Below are 12,858 nucleotides of genomic sequence, written 5' to 3'. Positions count from 1 at the left end.
TGATGCACATCTCTCGCCATTTGACATTTTCCCGCGCTGAGTCAGCGCGTTACGCAAACCATGGTGACAGATGGTACTAAACGCGGCAAAATCGTTCGAATAACGAGTTTCATTTCTGTGGTCTGATTGCTTAGGTGTGATTATGCGTCTGTATGCTGTATGCTTTTGGCTGAAAGTGAAGGCATAATGCCCTTATGTCTTGCAAGTTTTACTCTCTTTGTGTACCAGATGACCACATTTTGTACGCCGCAGGAGCGAAGCTTGGGGGACCTATAAAATTAGCTGGGAATACACTCATTCACTAAAGTGTAACTTATTGTTTTCATTTGGTTTTAGAATCGATTCGATGCCCTGTGGCGCAAGTATATCACATATTCTGGCGGAGAGGAGCGTTTTGGTCTCCCAGTCACCGAATACCCTGACCTCATGAAAGATTCGCCGAGAACTCATCTTCTGCAGAAAACTTTATGGCCTTTACAACGACGTCATTGACACTGTAAACGGATATTATGACATCCTGTGGTGGACGTAAATATCGAGAAAATTAACGTTGAATTGCAAGACTTTCAAACACGGTAAATAATAAAAGATGGCTCATTTACATCATTACGATTAAGGCTATAGTAATTTCTATCTAATGAGTGGCAAAAACATAATCATATTCTCCCTCGCGTAGCGCAGGTTGCATGTATTTCCCATGCGTTTTGGTTAGCACGTTTGATTCGTGCGATTGGGCACTACAATTCTGACCTTAGCTGTAGTTTTTACTCCTAGTGTCTCGTCTTAGGTTCGAGGTGCCAATTTTTTTAAATGTTCTTATTTCGCTAGCACCTGTATTTATGCTATGAGAATGAAATGAACATTATACCTATGGTTCTTGTGTGTAGTTTTGAATCCAAAAATATTGTATTTTGTTGAACGTTATTTTTGCTTTGTTAGGTTCTCTAGCAAACGCAGATAGTCCTATCTTTTTCTGAATTTTTTAAGCAATCGGTTTTGAGATGAATTTTAGCTAAACATTGTCAGCGCTTTTCAAAAATTTCCGGTCAAAATACTATTTGAAACTTTGATGGAAGATAACAAATGCAAAACGCTGTATATAAAACTGAAATGCTGCCGAAATAAGAACATTTCTAAAAAATGACATCGAGACCTTAAACATAGTGCGTAACCAAAATTGATACATGTGTATGCGTTTTCCTTTTTCAGCTGCCGTAAGCTTCCTCGCGCCTTAAAAGACTGGCAAGCTTTCATGGATTTAAAGAAAACCATTGACGACTTCAACGAGAGCTGTCCTCTGCTTGAGCTCATGGCCAATAAAGCCATGAAGCAGAGGCACTGGGATCGTATAGCAGCCCTGACAGGACACACCTTTGACATGGAATCGGAAACATTCTCTCTCAGGAATATCATGGAAGCTCCACTGCTGAAGTATAAAGAAGACATTGAGGCAAGACACTCGCCTTTTTTTCAATCCAGAGCTTAGATGAAACTGGGGATTTGTTGCTGTTTTGCCAAAAATTTTATTAAATTACTAGCAAGCGTGTTTTGATGGTTGGAATACACTGTGCTTCCTCTCAGACATTACCAGCACCTTTCTTTTGCTTCAGTAACATGGTCGCTGTTCTTTGTTTACCCCTTTAACATGGCTGCATGCTCTTGCGTCAAAAGAAAATGGAAACATGTTAGTTGGAGGGTTGTCCAATACAGCGATGGACATAAAGAGATCATGATTTACCTGACCTGGAGTAGGCGTCACAAATTGATCCTTAAACATAAGCTTTTACCAGTGCCCTAACCAAAAGTAATACATAAGTTCTTATGCTCCAGAAGACACCTTGTGGCACATTGACGTGAATGCACTGTATCATGAATCTCATTTTTACCGACATGTATGGTCAGTTGACTGTGAGAATCTTTGATAACAAACTGTAGGTGCGCACTGGTTCAGGAATCTCAATAATACTTTATCTCCGGACAATTACACAGTTATGTTGTCGCAGTAATTTTGGTACTGGCGCAGCGTTGTTCAGAGATCCCCTGAACTGGGTTAACATCGCTAGACCTTAGTTTTAGACAAACAATTTTTTTTGTAAGTGTTTAAAATATTTGTGTTGTTGATACTGGAGTAAAATGCGAAAATCGGTTTAAGCAGTGCAAGGAATCAGGTGTCTGCGTAGGTGCAATAGAGCTCGCCTTTCACTATTGTGTTCCGGGCTCGATTCTTGGACTTGACTTTATGTGGTTTGAGTTTGTTGGTTCTCTTTCCTGCCTCGACAGGTTTTTCTCCCAAACATTTGATCCCCAGTGTGATTTTCAGTGACATTCTCGATCAGTATAGAACTTGTGCTCGACTGTATAATCTTGAGACCTTGATTAAGCTGCTTTTTCAGCTGCAATTAATTAGTGAAAATTGAATGAGCGTTCTTTGATCTCGACTTGTTGAAAATTGCGAGTCTGAGCCGAAGATGAATTTTTGCTAGTGCTGGAAACGTCACTTCCTGGTTTTCTTTATCGTGACCATATGACATTAGCTTAACATAGACACGACCTCTTTTATCTTTCATTTACACTCAGGATATTTGTATTGCCGCTGTTAAAGAAAAAGACATCGAAGCCAAGCTGAAGGCAGTGGTCGCTGATTGGAGCACACGTGAGCTTACTTTTGCCAATTTCAAGAACCGTGGCGAGCTTCTACTTCGAGGAGACAACACATCTGAGATTGTGACGTTGATGGAGGACAGTTTGATGGTTCTGGGGTCTTTAATGAGCAATAGGTAAACGCACGTCTTGGGCTGCCCCAATAGATTTTCCAACAAGTTATTTCTAGTTGAGGGAAGTCACGAAACTTTACGAGCCATTTTCGGGTGTTACAATTCCCTTTGTATCACAAGAACGGAGAGGATTTAAGTCGTCAAACTTCATAGTTATTTTCCTTTTTGTTATCTTTAAAACTCGTTAAAAAATTGGCTTTCCAAAAGAAGCGGTTGGCATTTTCACAAATGGTTTTTCGGGCCCGAAAAGAGTTCTGGACTTTCGAGAAACGGGCTCCGGGTTGCGTCCGTTTGTACGGGGCTTCAGAGGTTGACGCGCTTATGCGTGAAGCTCACAACGAACAAATGTTTCGTATGTATTAAATGAATGACTTTGGGTATTTTCCCCAGATATAACGCTCCGTTTAAGAAGAACATCCAGAGCTGGGTTCAGAAACTTTCTAATACAACTGACATCATCGAAAACTGGCTCACGGTGCAAAATCTGTGGATTTACCTTGAGGCTGTGTTTGTCGGTGGAGATATTGCTAAGCAGCTGCCAAAGGTTTGTGAACTTGGAAGATGCATCTCCCATTCTTTACTGATTCCAAAAAAAAGAAAATAGCTTTAATATCAACCCCGCTTTCTGACTATATAAATCATTCCCTCAGCAAAATACATAGAGGATATTATACGGCGGCGCGAAGATATGAATTCGAGTAGTAAAAACAATACTTTACGAACGAGCGCAGCGAGTGAGTAAAATATTGTTTTTAACACGAGAAAATAAAATTCATATCTTCAAACCACTGTGTAAGTTACTTTTTATTACATAGGTAGGATTGTTTTACTCACAATTTTTCTTTCTAACACCGAGGGCAAACTTTATGGCAAATTCTTGCAGCTCGGCGGCAGGAATTTCTTCAATTTTCTCATTTCTTCTTCATTTGCAAGGAGCTCCTTGAATAATTTTAAGTTGTATGAAGTTTTATTATTCGTGGTAGCATTTTCTTGTTTCTCAGAGAAGGATTTTAAGTCAGCTTCAGAGAACTTCACGAATCTATCGCTCGCCATTTTTCACTGACTGTTTGCACAAACAACCACACAAAGGCGTCATCAATATCCTCACTACTGAAAATGTGGAAAATACGCCACTCGGGTCCCGGATGTAGTTTCCTATGAATTTTATTAGTGGTGTACTTTCCAGTAAAACACTCCAGTCTATATATTTTCTGAGGACTAATCTGGGTCTAAACTGAGATATAATACTCGTCAGCGTTCAATAATATGAGGGCCATATTTGACCTTTGGTGTTTCTTAGGTTGGCTTTTATAGAGCGATCCTAAATATTACAATCGGATTAGTCTGATCCGTCGAGCACAAGTTTCAAGATTTTTGTGGGAACTGTTATTTGCCAAAAGTGTCTTACACGGTTTTCATTGTGAACTGAATGAAGTAGCTGGATAACAGGATGAAGTAACTAGAGAATCGTCGCCAAGAGCAAAGCTTTAATTGTTGTGTCTATAATGGCCACTAAGAGAAACAAGTAAACTTTAAGCTAAAGGGATAATAGGGCCGTTTATACGAGAGAAAATAAGCCGCAGCTTACTCTGGCCGCGTCGTACATAATACGCGAAAGGAACTATTTATACGAGTATAAACTCTCAGGCCAGGATAAGCCGCGGGTTGAGAAAGCTGTGAACGTAGATTTTGTACCATTTATACGGGGTCTTTGCGTCTTATGTAAGCCGCCGCCAGAGTAAGCCGCGGCTTATTTTCTCTCGTATAAACGGCCCTTATGATAAAATAGTGATAGTAATAGAATTTCATTTCGGTATACGCCGGACTCATCTATGGAGTTGTTCCTCTCTAGCTACTTCTTAGTAGAAACGGGCCTCTCTTATCTTTTGTTTTTGTTAATTATTAGGAAGCAAAACGATTCCAGAACATTGACAAACAGTGGGTAAAGATCATGACTCGTGCACATGAGAACTCAAATGTGGTACAGTGTTGTGTGGGAGATGAAACCCTTGGACAATTGTTGCCTCATTTGTTGGAACAACTGGAGCTCTGTCAAAAGTCGCTCAGTGGGTATGTTGTCGTAGAGTCGACCTATGCCCTCCGACTATTTTTTCGCATTCTCTACCATTCAGGCTACAGGAGACTCATCATGGACGTTAGGACATTAAACTAGTTTGAGGTGACAATTTTCCTGCTACACTGCCACGACTGAAATAGTCGGAACGATGCATTCTCGCAGTTGTAAGAAGTAGACGGTAAACGCTGCATGACGCTGATAAATGAATGAAAAAATGTTTTTTTTCCTGATGATGACTCGGGGGGTATTCGGAAAAAATCCGAGTGCAGTCGAACCTACGAACTTCCGTTCACTTTATTCGTGTTCTCACGGTCTGACTAAAACGAGCAGGCTATGGAAGCCTGTGCAGGTGAAACAAATGACTTCCGAAAGAGTTTCCTCCCCATCATCCTTTATATAGACATTGCGTTTCGAACGCATTGATACGAATGTGACCTGTTTTAAATGTTTCAAATGTATTTCTTGATTCTTTCTGCCATACATCAACAACTTAATGTTAAATTGCCTTAGGTTGTGATCCATCTAGCACTGTCAACTATTTCCAGTGATTTTAAACTAAAATCGCTGAAATCATGCTATTTCAACGATCCACTTAGTGAATTATATGAGGCTCCTGTGTCTTGTGCTTTTAGTCCTGCCTGCAAAATCACCGTTGCCTGTAAGGTCGCTTTCTTTTGTCACAATACGAATTCTTTTGAATCCCATCTTGCCAGGTATCTGGAGAAGAAACGGCTTGTTTTTCCAAGATTCTTCTTTGTTTCTGATCCAGTCCTTTTGGAAATCCTCGGTCAAGCAAGCGATTCACACACCATTCAGGTAAAAACAACAATCATACGTGTAAAATTGTATTTTTGAGTTGATCTTCACGGGATTCGAAATGTGTTGGGATCACATGAAAGAAAAGAATGAAATACGCCATGGAAATTTATTTGGCCCTTTATGTGAAGTTGACTGTCATACGCTCATCGATCATCATTATCGTCATCTTCATCATCAGTGACTTCATCATCATACGCATCATCATCATCATCAACATCTTCGCCATCAGCATCAGCTACAGCATCATTACTGCACTGGTCGTTGTCTTTGAAAACTTGACATTTGACTTCTGTTCATACTGGAGTTTTCCATTTCGATAACTGACAGACATTGATTGCCCTGCTCATTGTATATATTTTTGTCACATTTCTTAGGCTCATTTGCTAAACGTCTTTGATAACACCAAGACTGTGAAGTTTCATGAAAAGGACTATGATCGCATTTTGGCCATAATCTCATCAGAGGGAGAAACAATTGAGGTCAGACCGATTTTTTAGTTGTCTTGCAGTTGGGAATAATAATAATAATGTTCTTGTAAAGCAAGTCTTCTTCAAATAATCTAGGACAACTTATTATAACTATCCTTTTTTTCCTTCGGCCGCTCCCAAAGTTATACAAAACCAATCCAATTTCGGGTTGTCATCAATATTTTAAGATTTACGCAGTACTTGTCCTTTAACTGCATCAATTTACCCTTAGACATGGTCTGGAATGATCTCTGTCACATCCCTTCTAATGCTATTACTTCAAGAGAAAGGAGGTTTCCCACATGTAGTAACTCTTTCCCCAATTTCCTGCAGCTTGAAAAGCCAGTTATGGCACAGGGCAACGTTGAAGTGTGGCTGGGTACCCTGTTACAGATGTCACGCAAGTCAGTCCATCACGTGATTCGTACAGCGCATACTGCTGTACAGGACCAAGGTTTTAACCTGATGGAGTTTCTCAGCACGTTTCCTGCTCAGGTAGTTTAATGATGTTTTGACTAAGTTTTCGAATTCATAACTTAAAAGACGGTTCAATATTGGATTTTTTTTGGCAATTGTTGTCGAATGTGCCTGGCGACTTTTTGAAAAAGTTTGTTCACTTGACCAGCTGCCATTACGCCTAACTTTATTCCCCTGCGATATGATTACAGACGGCTGAGAGATAAGGTCGTATCGTCATAAACAAGTGTTGCAAAAACGGTGTATTCCTTTTAAAATGAGGTCGTTGTAGATGCTTGATTCCATGTCATCGATTCTGCGCTCTAATTGAAGGATTCCGTCTTCCATCTCAGTAGAAGCGGATTTCCAGAAGCTAGTTCTGAGATTCTGGATCCCTAGACTTAGTTTACTGGTTTCAAGATTTTTTATTACGTAGGCAAACGTTTGGATTCCATGAACCTTGCCATACCATATAGTAATATTTGATGTCGTGATGATAGCACATTTTCTATATGTATTTGGCCAGATAGGCTTTTTTTAAAGCAACAAGCAGTGAAAGAAGTGATTCAAATCAGATCAGAGGTTGAAATCTGCAATTAGTTGGCTACTTACACAGCGTAGTGGATTCAAATTCGGGGCCACTGCATGAAGACCAATGCAGCCTTGGGAGAGAGCGGGATTTAAAGCTTGCGAAACCGCATAAACCACACTGAACGAAATTATAGATTAGAAGAGCGTTATTTGAAGCCGTTAAATTCACTTGAACCACATTGAGCGGGATTAGAGATTTGAAGAGCGGGATTTGAGAAGTTGGATTCGACCTTTTTGTTTCAGGTCGGCCTTTTAGGCATCCAAATGATATGGACGAGAGACTCCACCGAGGCGCTGACAAATGCGAAATATGACAAGAAAGTCATGCAGCAAACTAATACAGCTTTCCTGGAGTTGCTCAACGTGCTGATCGAACAAACAACCAAAGAACTGACAAAAGTTGAAAGGACAAAGTTTGAGACTCTTATTACAATTCATGTTCACCAGAGGGACATCTTTGACGATTTGGTGAGTGAAATTAGAATCTCAAGGATTTCATGACTTAACCTGAACTGGATGGATTACCCATCAAGAATCACGGTTACCTGGGCTTAAAATGTGAATTTATACGTCACATAAGTAAGTGTTGCTTCGCGCGAGTTTTGACTGGTTTATTGGGGGTGTTTGATATGTTCCTTTGGATAAGAAAGTAATTCATAAATCCAGTCCATTTATTGAAAATGTTGTCAGAGTTATGCGTTACCGGCTCATTCTGTTTGTTTATTATTCCATGCCTCTGGCTTTAAACAAACGGATCTCCAATGCCCGATACGACTTGTGTTTGCTTGCCTCATTTCATTAATTGGTGCCGCTGGCCTCTCAGAACCCCTACCCCTTATAGTCTGTTTTATGTCCAGTTACAGACCCAATCTTAGTCAGTAAACCTTACATGTACCTTTTAATTGTAATTTCAAAACGGAATGTAATGCGACTAGTAAATAGTAAATCAAGAGCGCCACATTTCTTTCTGTAACAACGTTTTTAACCGCGAATCTTTCCATTTTGAAATCCCACTAGCCAGAATTTTCTTACCCCCAAAATCCCGACAATTTGCGACCCCATTCTAGTAATTCTGTCGGAAACTCTGTTGAAAATGTAACCCGATTATATTCTATCCAGTCGTAAAAATGCGACCCCATCCAGCGGCACATCCCCATTAGCTCATTAGTAGGAAGTCCCCCCCTCCCCCGGGATTTTCTTGTAATAATGGAAATTTTAAATTGTAGACTTGTCATGAGGTGTGTTGAGTTGCCAGGTTCTAACAACTTATTTTTCGTTTGTTTTTCAGTGTCGTATGCATATCAAGACTCCAACCGACTTCGAGTGGCTGAAACAAATTCGGTTCTATTTTAACGATGACACAGACAGATGTTTAGTATCCATAACCGATGTTGACTTTATCTATCAAAACGAGTTCGTTGGCTGCACTGAACGACTTGTCATCACTCCACTGACTGATCGGTGTTACATTACTCTGGCCCAGGCCCTCGCCATGTCTATGGGCGGAGCGCCGGCTGGACCGGCTGGAACTGGAAAAACAGGTTAGATTGGACCGAATCGATTAACTTTTAGCGGAACGTTTTGGATCATTGTCGAAGACGTACAAGAGAACGGTATTATTTAATATGTGCTATGTAGTTGTGAATCAGTTAATTTTAACATAGGTGGTTTTAATTAGGACGTAGGCTGCCGCAAAATTATTACACTAGCCAACGACAACAACAGAAAGACGTAGGGAATCGTTTTAGCCAATCACAGCAAACACTTACAAATGCCGGGAAGAGCGGGAAAACGTATATGCAAGCGAGGCATAGTTGGTTTTGATTTAATCCTCGACTGGCTGAGAATGTAGCGCAAGATTCGGCCTTTAAGCCTAGTGTAGCAAGTCAGGACGATAGCAACCCCCAATTTATTTTTCAACGTAACACTGTTGTATACTGCATTAATTACCGTAAATCAGTCAGATTACTCATGTAACATCCTCGAAAAAGCTTAACGAAAGATTCTTTTTAACAATTTTGCAGTTGGATTTTTTTTTTTCAAACTTTAGGACGTACTTCACACATTGACAAGTTTGTGTCCCAACGAAAGGATGAAACAGAAACGCAAAAACGCGTTACATTGTGTGAAGATATGCAAAAAAAAAAAAATCATTGTCTTTGCTCTTACAGAAACCACTAAAGACATGGGCAAAGCGCTTGGAAAATATGTTGTTGTGTTTAACTGCTCGGATCAAATGGATTATAGAGGACTGGGACGAATTTTCAAAGGTAAGCACAAAAGGCAAGTGAATTGAATTACGAATTACCTTGTCTATGATTTCCATACATCTGAAGCTGGTTTCAGTGGAAGCCTGCGGTATACACCCTTTTCCCCTATCCCTTTGTGAGGGTTCCTATATGTTCCACTTACCTGGCTATAACAAAACAATGCAGTACAAAGTCGAAAATGGCGTCTATTTTAAGTCACTGAGTACTAAATTGGACACGACCTGAAGTTTGGAAAGACGCTCTCTAATTAACTGAGCTGCGCTTATAGTTAAGTGTTTTGTTATGTAATATTTGGTCTAAGAGGGCCCTTCCAAACACAAAACGGAAGATTGTTGTGCACAATCATGCACGGGTAAACAACACCGTGAAGTTGTAGATCTCGTGGTTCATATGCTCCATTCTTCGTTGTTCTTCAAACTTTTCTTTTGTTTGTTTTGAATTTGTGTTTAGGTCTTGCACAGTCAGGAAGCTGGGGCTGTTTTGATGAGTTCAACCGTATTGACCTCCCTGTATTATCAGTTGCGGCGCAGCAGATCTACATTGTACTGATGTGCAAGAAAGAGAGGAAGAAGCAGTTCATATTTTCGGACGGTGATGTGGTGGACATGAACCCTGAATTTGGTAAATTTAAGCGAACATGTAGCGGACGTTATTTTCGTCCTGCGTAATTAATAACTTGAACAAATCGCTGAAAGCTAAGTAATCCAATCAGGTCGCAATGCATTTACGCGCTACTTGCGCTTAGCCTTTGTGACTTAGCAAATGCCATAATATACAAAGTATCCAATTTAAAAGGAGAAGGTTTTTTCGCGTCAAACCTTAAAGAATGGAGATCATGGCCCTTCATGTTGCGGCTATTGCTAGTGATGATGATGTAATTGTCATGGTAAATAACGAGCTCGAAACGTCAGCTTGAAGATCTTTCTTACGGTGTTGAACTTTCCTTTATGAACTCATTTGATAAAACAAAATTTCGTGTTGAATTCCCCACCGACGCAGCACCACAGTTAAGTTCTTTAGAAACGAAGCCAGTAGCTTGAAAGACTATCAAATATATCGTAACCATGTTCTTTCTGTTGCAGGCATTTTCTTAACTATGAATCCAGGCTACGCTGGGCGACAAGAGCTCCCTGAAAATCTCAAGATCCAATTTCGCACCGTCGCTATGATGGTTCCAGATCGACAGATTATCATTCGTGTGAAACTTGCTAGCTGTGGGTTCATCGATAACGTAACTTTGGCCCGAAAGTTCTTTACTCTTTACAAACTATGTGAAGAGCAGCTCTCAAAACAGGTACAGCGTAGTTGGCCGGTAGGACCTTTAAGCCTGGTTTTCAATATCGACGCAAGCATAAGCACAAGAAGCATACGCAAACTCAGTAGCTTGTTGTTTAGAGCCTATTGGTCGAACAATAGGTACTAATTAACTGCAAGTAAATGCGCCTGCGTGTGTTGCTTGTGCTTATGCTTGCGTCGCTGTGCGTCGCTAGTGAAAACCAAGTCTTAAGGTTCAATCACGCACGCTTCAGCCTTTAATTAATCTTTCAGTGGTGGCCACTTTATCTTATCGACGCTTTTCCACTGGATTCGTCGATTTTCCCATGTTTTGTTTTGTTTTGTTTTTAAAGGTTCATTATGACTTTGGTCTAAGGAACATATTGTCCGTTTTGAGAACTTTGGGTGCAGCAAAACGTTTGAGTGTTGGCGACAGTGAAAACACGATTGTCATGAGGGTGTTGAGGGATATGAATCTCTCAAAACTGGTAAATATTTCATAACCTTGCAGTAACATTATTAACCGCATACTGGCATGAGCGATAGTTTTTTTCTTTTTCCATCGCAATGAACCCCGGTCAAAAGTAGACAGCCTTTGTATGGATTGAACGTTTGCCATTCGCGTGTTTAGCATTCAGACCCACAAAAAGAAGAAGATTTATATTTTATCGCCGTCTGTAGCATATTAGATCAGACGGGAATAAACTCTCAGGAACTCCCTTTCCTTTCAATGCTCTGATATTTAAGCACGCAATTGTAATTATTACAGCACTACCGTACCCGATTTGTCTTGACAATTCTCAAACTGTTTTAAGATTGACGAAGACGAGCCGTTGTTTCTGAGTCTGATCAACGATCTCTTCCCTGGAATTGTTTTGGATAAAGCTGGTTATCCGGAGTTAGAGCAAGCAATTGCCAATCAAGTTGAAGAAGCTGGGCTTATCAACCATCCATCATGGAGATTAAAACTCATCCAGGTACTGGGCATGTTGGCCAAGAGAACCCTATTAGGTTTTGTGCTTTTAAGTCGATTTGGTTCACACGACCGGTACCTCGCCTACATTGTGGCATCTCCCATGTATAAGCTTCCCGAAACCTCCGAGATGTAGTTGTAGCATATTCGGTTTTCCACTGTTAAGCCATTTGACCACTTAACGCCAAGGAAAGAGCGTGGTTGAAGTATGAGAGTGTTATAAATGTAGTCGTCCCTCACCACTCTAAGACGGAGAGTACTGACGTATTCTTTGCTGATACATTGATCGCCTCTCCTGTCTCGAAAAAAAAAATACAATTCGCCAAAAATCAACCTTTGTTTAATGTCAAACCATCAAATAAGGAAGCCTTACCATGTTCTTTACGTGTAATTTTTACTGTACTTCAGCCTTTCGCGCTGTCCAAAATGTATCACTCTCACTGAACTAAACGCGTCTCGTTTTCTGTAGAAGAGTGTGTATAAACAAGGGAACTTATCTTGCAGCTATTTGAAACTCAACGAGTACGACACGGTATGATGGTGCTGGGTCCGAGCGGAGCAGGCAAAACCGCCTGCATTCATTTGTTGATGAAGGCAATGACAGATTGTGGTACGCCGCACAGGGAAATGAGGATGAATCCCAAAGCCATCACTGCTCCTCAGATGTTTGGGCGACTAGATGTTTCCACTAATGATTGGACTGACGGGATTTTCTCTACTCTCTGGAGAAAGACACTGCGTGCTAAGAAAGGTTTGGGGAATGATGTCATTCAGTACTAGTGTCCGTGCAATGTTTCTGTTTCGATATTTGAAGCACTTTACAGTCTTGACTTATGTTTAGTATTAAAACACATCTTGGAATAGGGAGAAATCAGATAAATAGAAAAAAATACACCAGTAATGTATTGTAGTTGTCGTTACTGTTACTTGTTTATACACTAATGACTTTCCTAAGAGTCAGGTATAATCTGGACTGGAGTGCTTTAATGTGACGTTTGTAGGACACTCATTGCTTTTAAAAATCACAGCGATTGCAATCTCCGTTAATTGTGAATAAGTGGGAGCTCATGACTTCGAGCTGAAACCTCACAAAATTTCTCGTTCCATTTTTTTTACCTGACCAACCACATTTAGAACGTGATCTCTCGCTAAACAT

The 12,858-nt window shown here is 40.4% G+C and overlaps 1 protein-coding gene across 1 annotated transcript in view; it reads left to right on the top strand.

The window, feature by feature from the left end:
* The first annotated feature begins 142 nt into the window (after window positions 1-142).
* Window positions 143-12,858, top strand: part of LOC138020732 (dynein axonemal heavy chain 5-like) — a 58,258-nt gene continuing 45,542 nt past the window's right edge. The window contains 19 exon segments of the mRNA XM_068867666.1: window positions 143-157; window positions 337-429; window positions 431-521; window positions 524-575; window positions 1,210-1,450; window positions 2,578-2,777; window positions 3,165-3,318; window positions 4,681-4,844; window positions 5,565-5,667; window positions 6,045-6,149; window positions 6,471-6,632; window positions 7,428-7,652; window positions 8,473-8,725; window positions 9,356-9,454; window positions 9,905-10,075; window positions 10,537-10,748; window positions 11,083-11,217; window positions 11,545-11,706; window positions 12,207-12,453. Of these exon segments, the coding sequence (XP_068723767.1) occupies window positions 143-157; window positions 337-429; window positions 431-521; window positions 524-575; window positions 1,210-1,450; window positions 2,578-2,777; window positions 3,165-3,318; window positions 4,681-4,844; window positions 5,565-5,667; window positions 6,045-6,149; window positions 6,471-6,632; window positions 7,428-7,652; window positions 8,473-8,725; window positions 9,356-9,454; window positions 9,905-10,075; window positions 10,537-10,748; window positions 11,083-11,217; window positions 11,545-11,706; window positions 12,207-12,453 (2,884 nt within the window).

This window comes from Montipora capricornis, chromosome 10, assembly GCF_036669925.1.
Source record: "Montipora capricornis isolate CH-2021 chromosome 10, ASM3666992v2, whole genome shotgun sequence".
NCBI lineage: Eukaryota > Metazoa > Cnidaria > Anthozoa > Scleractinia > Acroporidae > Montipora > Montipora capricornis.
Note: the sequence above shows the minus strand (reverse complement) of the source record. Positions and strands in the feature narration are given on the sequence as shown.